The sequence below is a fragment of the Andrographis paniculata genome, unplaced genomic scaffold (assembly GCF_009805555.1).
Source record: "Andrographis paniculata isolate CXL003 unplaced genomic scaffold, ASM980555v1 Contig53END, whole genome shotgun sequence".
NCBI classification, from domain to species: domain Eukaryota; kingdom Viridiplantae; phylum Streptophyta; class Magnoliopsida; order Lamiales; family Acanthaceae; genus Andrographis; species Andrographis paniculata.
The window spans coordinates 3,266,695-3,279,307 of NW_026137588.1; the positions used below are offsets into that span (position 1 = coordinate 3,266,695).

Consider the following 12,613-nt stretch of genomic DNA (forward strand, 5'->3'; position numbering starts at 1 on the left):
ATTTAAAATTCAAACTTAACATAAAGTGGTTCAAATATATACGTATATGATATTAAAATATATATTAATAAAATTATTATATTAAAAACACTAAGTATAAAATTTAATTATTATATTAAAAACACTGAATTGTATAAAATTTAACATATATATATATATTTATAAATACAAATTACAACAAATAAATAAAAACAAATTTAATGTTATAGGATTTTTAAAACCTTAAAAATAAATTATATTTTACAAAATATTTTTTGTTATACACAATACTTTTTATAATTTAAACTATTGCCACTAATTCTTTTATATATTAAAAAATAAATAGACAAAAGAAAATTAGAATGAGAAACAATAATATCATATAATGAGAAATATTTATAATAGTATATCTTAAAATATCTGAATGATGAATTAATAAAAAAATATAAAATTGTTAAAAGTTAAAAAATTTCAAAATAATAATAAATTTGATTTTAATAATATTAAAGTTTATTAATAAAAAATGATTCTATCAAATAAGCAATAAAAATAAATAATTATTAAAAAATAATTTTTATATTTAAATTGCACCTTCTTAATATGTATACGTATAAAAATTTATTAGAAATTAATATTATACTCTTATTATAAATCCTTCATATTTATGTATATATATATTAAAATAAAAATATAAAACCTATACATATATTATATTATTTGACATAAAAAAAATATATTGGCCTACATTTATATAATAACTAATCAAATTCAACAACTAATAAAAATTTAATAAAAAAAATCAAAATTGTTCAAAATTCCTAATCAATCAAATTTTTCACACAATCAAATTTTTTTAAAAAAATTCAAAACCCCTAAAAATTCTTGTTTTACATTGTGGTGGGGCCACAATGAGTTCAAATATATATAATATATATGATATGATATGATTAATCATTTATATAAATATAATATATATTATTTATATAAAATAAATAATAACGTATGTTAAAATAATTAATTCAAATATTATACTAATTGATAATTTTATATATAATTCTTAGATTTGAAATATTTAAAAAATAAATATTAATTAATAATAAATTAATAACATTAATATCCTACACTATAAATATATATTAAATGTATTAAAAATATATTGAAGAAAACAAACTTATAAAGAAATAATAATCAATTAAATTGTATCATCAATTAAAAAAAATATATATAAAATAATTAAACCAATCAAATTATACAATCAATGAAAAATACAAAATAACTTCAACCAATCAAATTACACGACCAATCAAAAACATATTGGCTCACAATGCTTTAACCAATCAAATAATATAACCAATCAAAAATTAAAGGAAAAAAATTCAAAATTGCTCTAAATTTATGCTTTACATTGTGGTGGGGGCCGCAATGAGCTCCTATAATATTATATATATGATACACACACACGCCTTAGGAAGCCCGCACAGACTTATTTTTAGACTTCTTCTAGAAGGCCTCGTACTAGGGGGATTCATGTGAGATTTATAAGCTGTAGGTTATTCTTCTAATATTTCAATGTGGGGCTTTCGTTCAACCTCAACAATTCTAATATCCCGCTGTCTGGCAACAACTGTGGGGATCAACCGTCCAACCGGCCACCGCAATTTCAAGAGACTTTCGACACAAGGCACCTTCGCATATTCCAATCACAAGGTCAACAAGGGCTTTCCACAACCACAATTAATATCCGATGCCATTCAGTTCACTTGTGTTCACTCAACCCTAGTATGATATTAATTGCCCCGAACCAAACAGTATAGGTTGGGTCCATTGTCGATTTTGACTTTTAGGCCTATTCTTAGGGTCCAACGTGCTAGGATTTTATTCACGCATCCTTATATACTTGATGTATTCTCCTTATAAAATTAATACCCTGATAATACTAGTGCAAATACCTTATTTGGCCGCCCTCAGTCATAGATCATCACGATCGAATTAGGTCACCAAATGTTTTGTGTTCTTGTATTTTTTTTATTTCCTAATTTACGAAACATTTTTTTATATAATTTTAATAAAAATACATAATACTCCATCCGTTCCACTCGAATGTACTCCTTTGGGGTTTTTGTAGTTGATTAATAATAATAGTATTTGATTAGTTAGTTGAAGTTTGTAAGATATTTTGACATTTTTTCTCATATATTTGTAATTTAAGTAAAAGTTAAGGATATTTTGCTATTGAACGTATGATTGAAAATATATACTTTTGAGCGGGACAAAAAAAAAATGGTAAATATGATACTTTGATTTGGGAAAATGAGAGTAATAATAAATATGCCACTTTTTTTTCTCAATTCTTTAATAAATTTTATATAATACCATTACTTTACTTTTTATCTACCATATTTAATATTAAAATATCATTATTTTATAATTTTTGTGCCCAACTAAACCTATATAGTTCTACCGGATGGAGTAAATAGGTATTTTTTTTTTTTTATAACACAACATGGTTTAATCATGCAAAAATAACTAATGTACAAAATTTTAGTTCTGTTAGGAATTTGTTTCGTTAGGATCGATGTATCGGGTTAATTCCTACAACCAAACACTATAATTCTCACAAAGAAAATTGATAAGTTTAGTTCATAAAATCAGAATAATAATAAGAAAATAAAATAAGTGCTATAATATAACAAAGTAAACAACACCAAGTTGTAGTATATCAATATACAATACCAAGTTGTAACATATCAGTAAACAACACCAAGTTGTAGCATATCAATATATTTCTAAGGTTAAATACATGCGACATAACTAATACTAACAAAACTAATACTAATACTAACATAACTAATACTAACAAAAGCATGCGACATAGAGTTACTAATCAAAAACAAATTTTTCAAAGGCAATATCAAGTAACAACTCAGCTTCCCACACCAGGGTCAATAGTAGCCAAACTATTTCTTACCATAAACACATTATCCACTACCGTATTCTCTTTTGCCACATTTGCATCATTACATTGCTGGTTTCTAAAGTCTCTTTTAGATGTGGACATTGATTTATAAAATGATTCTTATTCCTACAATTATAGCACTTCTTATTCTTACATTTTCATTTGCCCTTTTTTTATTGTCAAAATTATGTGACTTATCCCTAGCTAAAAAGACCTCATCAAATGCTTGTTTATTTCCCATTAATTTGCAAGTCTAATTCCTTACTCTTTAATCCACTCATAATTGTTTCAAGAGTTATACTATCTCTACCATACTTAATAGCATATTTGACATAAGAAAAAGATTCAGGAATGGCATATCATCAATATTTTTGTCTCTTGTTTATTTAATATCTTGAGAACAAGTTTAGTAAAAACATCAAAATTCTCATCTATTTATTTTGTTAATTCAAGTTTAAATATGTAGATCTTTTCAAGTAGAAATAATTTATTTGGCAAAGGCCTTTCCATATAGATTTTTTCTAATTCTTTCCAAATTTCTTTCACATAATTAGGTTTTCCTACTTTTTGAATTACAGAGTTAGATAAATTCAATATTATAAATGAATATGCATGTACATCTAACTCAACTTTTCTATCTTCAGTCAACAAACGATTAAAATCACCATCAATGGCTTTTGAAACCTTTTGTGTTACTAAGACACTTTTCATCTTTTGTTGCCAAATTGAAAAATCAATTTTTCCGTCAAAATTTGTAATAAATACAGTTGTCATAATGCCCAAGTATCAACACAAAGTTTGCACAATTTTCCATACAAGAATGTTGCACAATTCACTAACTATCAGTGGTCAGCTTCTAACTTGGTCTTGGAATAGCTAGTTATGTGATAGTAGTATCAATACAATCACAAGAACTATAATCACCAAGATTACCCACAAAGAATTTTACCACAGCTTACCCTATTACTAATTAACAAATAAAAGTAAGGGTTAGCTTTCTGTTACCAAATCAAAGGCAAAGTAATATTATGATTTTTCAAACAAAACGTCAAACCCGTGTCCGATTCCAACCTGGCTCTGATACCACTGTTAGGAATTTGTTTCCCTAGGATCGATGTCTCGAGTTAATTCCTACAACCAAACGCTAAAATTCTCACAAAGAAACTTAGTAGGCTAGTTCATCGAATAAAAATAATAGTAAGGAAATAAAATCAATGCTATTATATAACACAATATTTGTGTTGCAAATCAGGAGAGATATTGCCACCAAACCAAGTTGTAGACGATGGAGAAGAACAGAGCAAAGAGGACGTGCAGGGCTATTTTTTTGGATAAACTTCAAAAAACCTTATTTTATTCAATGACAAACATACTAATATATTGAGATTACACTCCACGATTAACATAGAATAATTATTAATAAAATCCACCTTCTAAAATTGAATATAGTAAATAAAATATATCCTAATTAATTTTGAATCAAATCATTAATATTACCCCTTGATTCAAAAGTGCAAACACCAAGCTTCGACTAGAAGTGAACATGCTTATCTCAAAGAAGTGACTTGGTCATGATGTCAGCCACCTGCTCATGAGTACTACAATACTTTAAAGTTATTAAATTCATTGACACAAGATCTCGAATAAAATGTACTTGAACATCAATGTATTTTGTCCTTCCATGGTATGTTGGATTCTTCGACATGGATATTGCTGCATTATTGTCATAAAGGATGTCAGTTGGTTCAGATTAGACTTGAGCAAAATCTGCAAGAATACGACATAGCCAAACTGTTTGACAAGCTGACGTTGTCGCTGCTACGTATTCAGCTTCAGACGTTGAAAGTGTTGTGAATTCATGCTTCTTTGAACTCCAACATATTGAACCAGATCCAAGACTGAACACGTAACTCGAGGTGCTTCTTCTGTCCTCCAAATAACCTGCCCAGTCGTTGTCCATATTACTTATCAACTTAAAATCGGATGCATGCCTATACTATAATCCAAATTGGATTGTTCCAACAACATAGTGTAACATTCTTTTTGCAGCACCAAAGTGATGTTGTGAAGGACAATGCATAAAGCTGGAAAGTACTTCCACTGAGAAAACAATGTCTGGACGTTTATGCTCCAAATAAATCAAACCTCCAATCAAGCTTTTGAATTATTTCTCGTTTGCTTGTCTAGAACCATAATCAACCTGTAACTTCTCATTCAAGTTCATAGGCGTTGTTGCAGCGTTACAATTCAATCTATTAAACTTTTTCAAAAAATCGAAAGCATATTTTGTTAAGACACAAAAATTCCATCATCACCTTACTTCACTTCCAACCCAAAAAATATTGCAACTTGCCTAAATCTATCATTTCAAACTATCTTTATGCAGGCTTTAAAATCGTCAATGAGAAAAGGAGATGAACCTATATAAATCATATCATCAACATAAAGGCAAAGAATGAGAAAATCATTTTTACCTTTCTTATTCATGTATAATGTAGCTTCATTTTTTCTTTGCTCAAATCCATTTTCACAAAGTTAGGAATATATCTTTCCATACCATGCACACAGAGCTTGTTTTAACCCGTACAAGGCTTTGTGCAGCCTGTACACCTTCTTCTCATTACATTCAATTATGAATCCTTCAGACTGAGTAACATAAACCTCATCATTTGAATCGCCATTTAGAAAACCTGATTTCACATTAAATTGATATATCGGTCAATTTAATTTTGTAGCCACTACATGAAGGATTCTCACTGTCTCAAATCATGCAACCAGAGAGAAAATGTCGACATAATCAACTCCTTGTTGTTTTGCATACACCTTGGCCACAAGTCACGCCCTATGTTTTTGAAAAGCGTCATCAGCTCCATACTTTGTTCGGAAAATCCATTTAACTGCAATTGATTTTTTCCTTCTGGAAGATCCACCAATTCCCAAGTCTTATTTTTTTGAACTGAAGTGATTTCATCCTTCATTGTTGCACGCCATTCTTCTCCCTTCACTGACTCTTGAAAGGTTATAGGATCACCTACAAACATAGCATAAGAATCTGCATATATATCATCCAATGATTGAAATCTTAGTGGAGGAGTTTCATCATCGAAATTGCTTCTTGATCCTTCAGGTATGAGTTTTTAAGTAAAGATGGTGATGACGAGCCTGAAGAATGTGGTGAAGTCGGTTGTTGTATGTCCCTTCCAATGGTCTCATTTCACCAATAACTCCAACAACAATGTTCCTTGAGTTTTTATCCCACTTCCAACTTGCTTCTTCATCGAAAACTACATTTCTATTTTTTATAACTTTGCCCATAACAGGATTGTACAATCTATAGGCTTTGGATTGTGAACAATAGCCAAGAAAAATGCATTTTGTTGATTTTTCATTAATTTTTCTACGATAAGATGCATCAACTAAAGCATAGGCAACACAACCAAATACCTTCAAATGGCTTACTCCCGGTTTCTTTCGATTCTAAGCCTCATATGGTGTGTTGTTCAAAACACCCTTTGTAAGAGACAAATTAAGCAAATACACTGATGTTGCTACTACCTCAGCCTAAAAAATAACTGGAAGTCTTTTGGATTTTAGCAACCTTCTTTCCATCTCCACAACTGTTCTATTTTTGCGCTCGGCGACACCATTTTGCACTGGAGTGTATGGGGATGTTAATGGTCTTCATATTCCATGCTCATCACAAACTTGATTAAATTTTTAAGATACAAACTCACCACCTTTGTTTGTACATATCGAATGTACATAAAATTTCACACCAGATTGATTTTCCACAAGAGCCTTACTTTTTAAACATATCGAATGTTTCTGACTTGGCTTGTAAAAAATAAACCCAACTCATCCAAATGTAATAATTTGTTAGCAACAAAAAAAGTCTGCTCCCACCAAGAGATTCTGTTTTCATCGGACCTACCAAATCTGCATGTATAAGCTCAAGGCAAGTAGATGCACGTCTAGAGACTCATACCGGAAAAGATCTCTTTGTTTGTTTGCCAAGAACACAGCCCTCACATAACTCCAAGGATTCAATTTTAGGCAAGCCATAAACCATATCCTTTTGACTCAACAATTTCAAACCATTCACATTTATAACCCCATACCTTAAATGCCATAATTTAGACTCACAGGTTGGTTTGACACCAAGTACACGTTCATCAACTTCGACACCTCAAGTGGAAATAATTTGTTCGGCGTTATCTGAATATTGACAATCACTTGACCAGATTTTTTTATGTCTAATCACACATGAAGAATTGTCAAATAAAATGGCATATCCACTATCAATGAGTTTCCCAACACTCAATAAATTTTGAGTCAATGTACGAATTAAATAAACATCATAAATGAGCTTTAAATTACCCCGATCATTCACGAATTCAACGATGCCTCTGCACTCAACTTGCATTTGTTTATCATCTCCGAGCCTTACTTGTAATATGTAAGTTTCGTCAATCTCTTTAAACAACAACTTTATTCTTGTCATGTGATTAGAACAACCACTATGCAAATACCATATATTATTAGAAGTGGTTGTATCACCTCAGCTGGTCATAAACAACTTGAGTTCATCATCTCGTTGTTCTGCATAACAAGTCTGTTTTTCTCACTTCCAACAATCAGCTTGTACATGTCCAAACCTTTTGCAATAATAGCATTGCACATGACTTTTATTGCCTTATGAATTATTACTACGCTGATTATTGCTCCTATCATTGAAGTGTGCATCTTCTCGTCCTCTGCCATGACCATTACTCTCTTGGTATCGACCTCTTCCACGTCCTGTAATTCTTGCATTTTTCGATTTATTTTTTTGCTGTGATGAATCACCTTTAACTTGAAAAGCTTTCTCTTCATGTTTTTCTTCCGATATGCTCAACCTTGCTTCATAGGATTGCAGTGAACCCTTCAATTCATCAAAGGAATATGTGTCTAAATCCTTTGACTCTTCATAGCGGCAACCGCATGATCAAACTTGGGAGTTAAACTCCTAAGAATTTTTGCAACCACAATTTTATCATTAACCTTTTCACCATTGGAGTTCATTTGACTTATGATTCTAGAGACTCTAGTGAGAAAATCTAGCATTGTTTCTTTTTCCTTCATATGTGCTGTAACACCCCCAGTTGGCTCATACTGGAAATGTTACCGCCGCATTGCATCATGAGGTCGCCATCTCCTACTTTGGGCCCCACAATACAGTGTTAAGGCTAAAATTAACCATAAAATGCATTATTATATAACAAAATCTGATTTATGAATATTTACAAAATACACTCCTAAAAAAGAGGTTTTTCCGGTTAAAAAAAAATTTACATATAATACAATAAATGTAAGTTCACTCACTCAGCCCGTCTTTCTATATCCCGAGACATCCCCTGTCCTGGAGATGCCATGCATACCTGAAACAAATATTTTTCTTAAAAGCAATCTAGTATTAAATCCACTTTTAAAACTAATGTGAAATATGTCAAAGAAAACACAACTGTTGCCATCTCCAAGTCATGTGTAGGATAATTCTCTTCATGAGGTTTTAGTTGTCGTGACGCATAAGCAATAACTCTTTGACTCTGCATTAAGACGCATCCCAATCCCTTTTTCAAAGCATCACTATAAACTTCAAAATCCTCACCCTCTACTGGTAAAGCCAAGATTGGGGCTGAAGTTAATCGATGTTTCAATTCTACGAAAGAGGACTCACACTCACGATCCCAATTAATCATTGTGTCCTTCAACAAATTAGTTAATGGTTTCGCAATCTTTGAAAAATCAAGAACGAATTTTCGGTAATACCCTGCCAAACCCAAAAAGCTTCTTACTTCTGATTGATTGGTAAGTCTTGTCCAATCCGAGATTGCCGCAATTTTATAAGGATCTACTGAGATACCCTTACTAGAAACTACATGCCCCAAGAAAGCAACATTTTTCAACCAAAACTCACATTTGGATAACTTGGCATATAACTTCCTCGCACACAGTGTATTTAGTGTCACACGCAAATGTTTTGCATGTTTCTTTTTATCTGAAGAATATACCAAGATATCATCGATAAATATCACCACAAATTGATCGAGGTATGGTTGAAAAATTTGATTCATCAATTCCATAAACGCAGCCGGGGCGTTGGTCAACCCAAATGACATAACCGTAAATTCATAATGACCGTATGTAGTACGAAAAGCTATCTTAGGAATATCATGCTCTGCAATCCTTAGTTGATAATATCCAGACCTCAAGTCAATCTTGGAGAATATACTTGCACCTCTCAGTTGATCATATAGATCATCAATCCTCGGAAGAGGATATTTGTTCTTTATCGTTATTTTATTCAGCCCACGGTAGTCAATACACAAACTCAAGCTTCCATCTTTCTTTTTTCACAAATAATACTTGAGCTCCCCAAGGCGATGTACTAGGACGAATGTAACCTTTATCCAGTAATTCCTGTAGTTAAAATTTAAGTTCAGCGAGTTCTAACGGTGCCATGCGATACGGAGCTCTCGATACTGGCTCGGCGCCTGACACAATATCAATAGTAAAATCCACCTCACGAGCTGGTGGCATACCAGGAATATCATCAGGAAATACATCAGAAAAATCTCGAACCACAGGAATATTTTGCAATCGCCGCTCCCCTTTCTTAAAATCTCTTACTTCACACAGATACACTGGATACTCCTTACGAATAAATGAATGACATGACGGGGATGAAATTACCTTCATAGAAGGTTGTCTTGCAGATCCTGCATAGTTCATTTGTTCACCCATCGCTCCAACCAACGAAATTGATCTTTTTCGACAATCAAATTGAGCTTGATATGCCATTAACCAATCCATCCCCCCAACCACATCGAACTTGGATAACTTCATACTCAACAAACTAGTAGCAAAATCAACTCCCCCAATACTAACCGGAATTTGCATATAAAGTTCTCGGCACTTCAGTACTTCTCCTGATGGAAGTAAAACTTCTACTACCACTTCTACCGATGAATTAAGACCCAATCTTTTAACCAAATGTTTAGATATGAATGAGAACGTTGCACCCGACTCAAATAACACAAGAGCTGACAAATCGCAAACAAGAAATCTACCCGTTAGAACCTCACCTAGGTGATGATCAGCCTCTATTTGGGTAACAATATTTATTCAGCCATGCTGGTCAGGTCCTCTGCCTGGCTGCCTAGATGATGAACGTGACTGACTTCGACCACCTCGCCATGATGGTCCTAATCCTCTCCCCTGTGACTGCGAAGACGGATGCTGCCATGGCCTAAATCTCGGTTCTGGAAACTCCCTTGCAGTTACCACACTTGGCCATAACCTGGTAATATGACCACTACCACCACACTTAAAACATGTTAATGGAACTTTATCACAATGGGTACCTGACTTACTTGTTTCACAACATCGACAAACAACCCCCGATTGTTGAAACCTCTCTTGACTCGGTTCTTTAATTGAAATCCCTTTATGCGATGGCCCAAACCTAAATATTTGCCACCATTTATTTTTACCCTTTGGTTCATCATCCACCTTAGCTTTTCCTTTATCTCGAAACTGATGTTGATTCCCCATTTCCTTCTCACTGTTCTTCTACCTGACTTCCTGCTTTTGATAAAATCGAACAGCACGCTCGTAAGCCTCATACAACGAACTAATATCCAACACAGCTAAAACTTCTTGAATCCTCTGCTGCAACCCATCTACAAAATGATCAACTCTATCTTGCTCACAGGAAAAGTAGTCAGGAACATACATCTCCAGCTCATTGAACTTTACAAAATAGTCCTCGACTGACATCGAACCCTGTTTCAAGTCCAGCAGCTCTTGCTTCTTTTCTTTTCGAACATGTGACGGTATAAACCTAGCTTTTAATTTTTCTTTGAACTCATCCCAAGTCATATCCACTTGATCCACTTCCGCAGCTTCCTTACCTAACCACCACCAATTTGCTAGACCTTTCAAGAAATAAGCCCCAATATTGGTTCGTTGATCTGGTGGAACCTGAACAACACGAAATATCTTTTCCATCTTCTCAACCCAGAACTCAAGAACTCCAGGCTCTACGGAACCAGAATATGTTGGCGGGTTATGCCGCATCACAACATCAATAGAACTCATCTGTTGAGACATCATCGCAGTTTATGGCTGCCGAAAGAAATCTTGACTAGGTGTCTCTATTAGTACATACTCTAACACAAAATATTGTGACTCATTAGAAAAATGATCTCTAACTCTGGGCCTCGAATAGCCCTACGTAAACCATCACCTCGAGAATTCAACATACTGCCCCCGAATTCCCTAATTCAATATCAACTCAGCAACACAACTAAATCAGGTATAACATTAAAGCATAAAAATCACATTAACATGAATACACCTACAAAACCCAAACCTCGCCAAACCAATTTAATATCATTATTATTTTTAAAACATTTAGGAAATGCTACCGCCACACTGCATCATGAGGTCGTCATCTCCTACTTCGGGCCCCACATTACAGTGTTAAGGCTAAAATTAACTATAAAAGTGCATTATTATATAACAAAATATGATTTATGAATATTTACAAAACACACTCCCAAACAAGAGGTTTTTCCGGTTAAAAATTTACATATAATACAATAGATGTAAGTTCACTCACTCAGCCCGTCTTTCTATATCCCGAGACATCCCCGTCCCGGAGGTGCCATGCATACATGAAACAAATATTATTCTTAAAAGCAGTCTAGAATTAAATCTATTTTAAGAAATAACATGAAATATGTCATTTCATACCTATTTAAAATAAAATCTAATTCCCGTCAATCATAAAATACGTGTCATGTCATGCCAATAATGAAATAATGCAACAAAGATATCAAACTCGACAACAATGCACATCCACATATATATATATATACATCCACCGAAGTGAGCAACCGTAATAACCTCGGCTCCATAATAATAGGCTCACTACATCTGTCTAAGTGAGCAGCCGGAATAACCTCGGTCCCGTAATAACAAGCTCACTAGACCAGCATCAATAAATAACTGAAAAATCCTCGGCTCAAGGAAGGACCTGATAAACCCATAATAATATAACGGCCATCCGGTCACTTCCATACACCCACCATACAACTCCCACAATCAATACATGGATAGCCGAACGTTATCGCCATTAACCACAAGATGCCCCATAGTCTGTGATAGCGATGATAGGACTCCCACTGACTAGCCCTATCCCGTATAATGTAGTAGAATCCATGCAACCTAGAATCACCCAAGGGAAACCCGGAAACTCTACTCCTCCTCGCACACCCTAACGGGATCACGTTTGGAGTTTGACATATGATCCTAAACTACCGGTAGACCTCACCAGTGGCCAGCCCAATGAGTGGAACAACACCGAACACAAATGATTAGACCAAATACGTCTCAACTACAATGGGTCTAATCCCTGAATGACCGTACGACTAAGTCACCCAGTTGTCCAACTACTATCGTCCACTATCACCAAAGTGTTACGGTACATCGGGATCGAATATCCTAACCCCAGATGATGCCCTCGCCAAGCACTACCGCACACAGTGACTAAACGATAGATCCATAAAACATATCCGATAAACCGTGCAATATGTGTGCAGCATAACAAATAAGTGAATTTACCGAAAAGGGCTG

At 33.7% G+C, this 12,613-nt stretch overlaps 1 protein-coding gene across 1 annotated transcript; it reads right to left on the minus strand.

Moving 5' to 3' along the window:
- Positions 1-8,370: 8,370 nt before the first annotated feature.
- Positions 8,371-11,089, minus strand: LOC127255262 (uncharacterized). The gene is made up of 5 exons (XM_051280734.1): positions 10,551-11,089; positions 10,126-10,274; positions 9,458-10,017; positions 9,341-9,394; positions 8,371-9,261 (listed from the first exon to the last, which is right to left on the minus strand). Exons 1-5 carry the CDS (start codon positions 11,087-11,089, stop codon positions 8,371-8,373), a joined length of 2,193 nt encoding a protein of 730 aa, XP_051136691.1.
- Positions 11,090-12,613: the final 1,524 nt, after the last annotated feature.

What these genes read in the sequence shown, in the direction of transcription:
- LOC127255262 (XM_051280734.1), bottom strand. Translation starts at nt 11,089, where the DNA reads ATGATGTCTCAACAGATGAGTTCTATTGATGTTGTGATGCGGCATAAC. An exon ending in TATCAAAAGCAGGAAGTCAG is followed by an intron (nt 10,275 to 10,550) that starts GTAGAAGAACAG and finishes TCATATTACCAG; the next exon opens with GTTATGGCCAAGTGTGGTAA. An exon ending in TTCATCATCTAGGCAGCCAG is followed by an intron (nt 10,018 to 10,125) that starts GCAGAGGACCTG and finishes GCGATTTGTCAG; the next exon opens with CTCTTGTGTTATTTGAGTCG.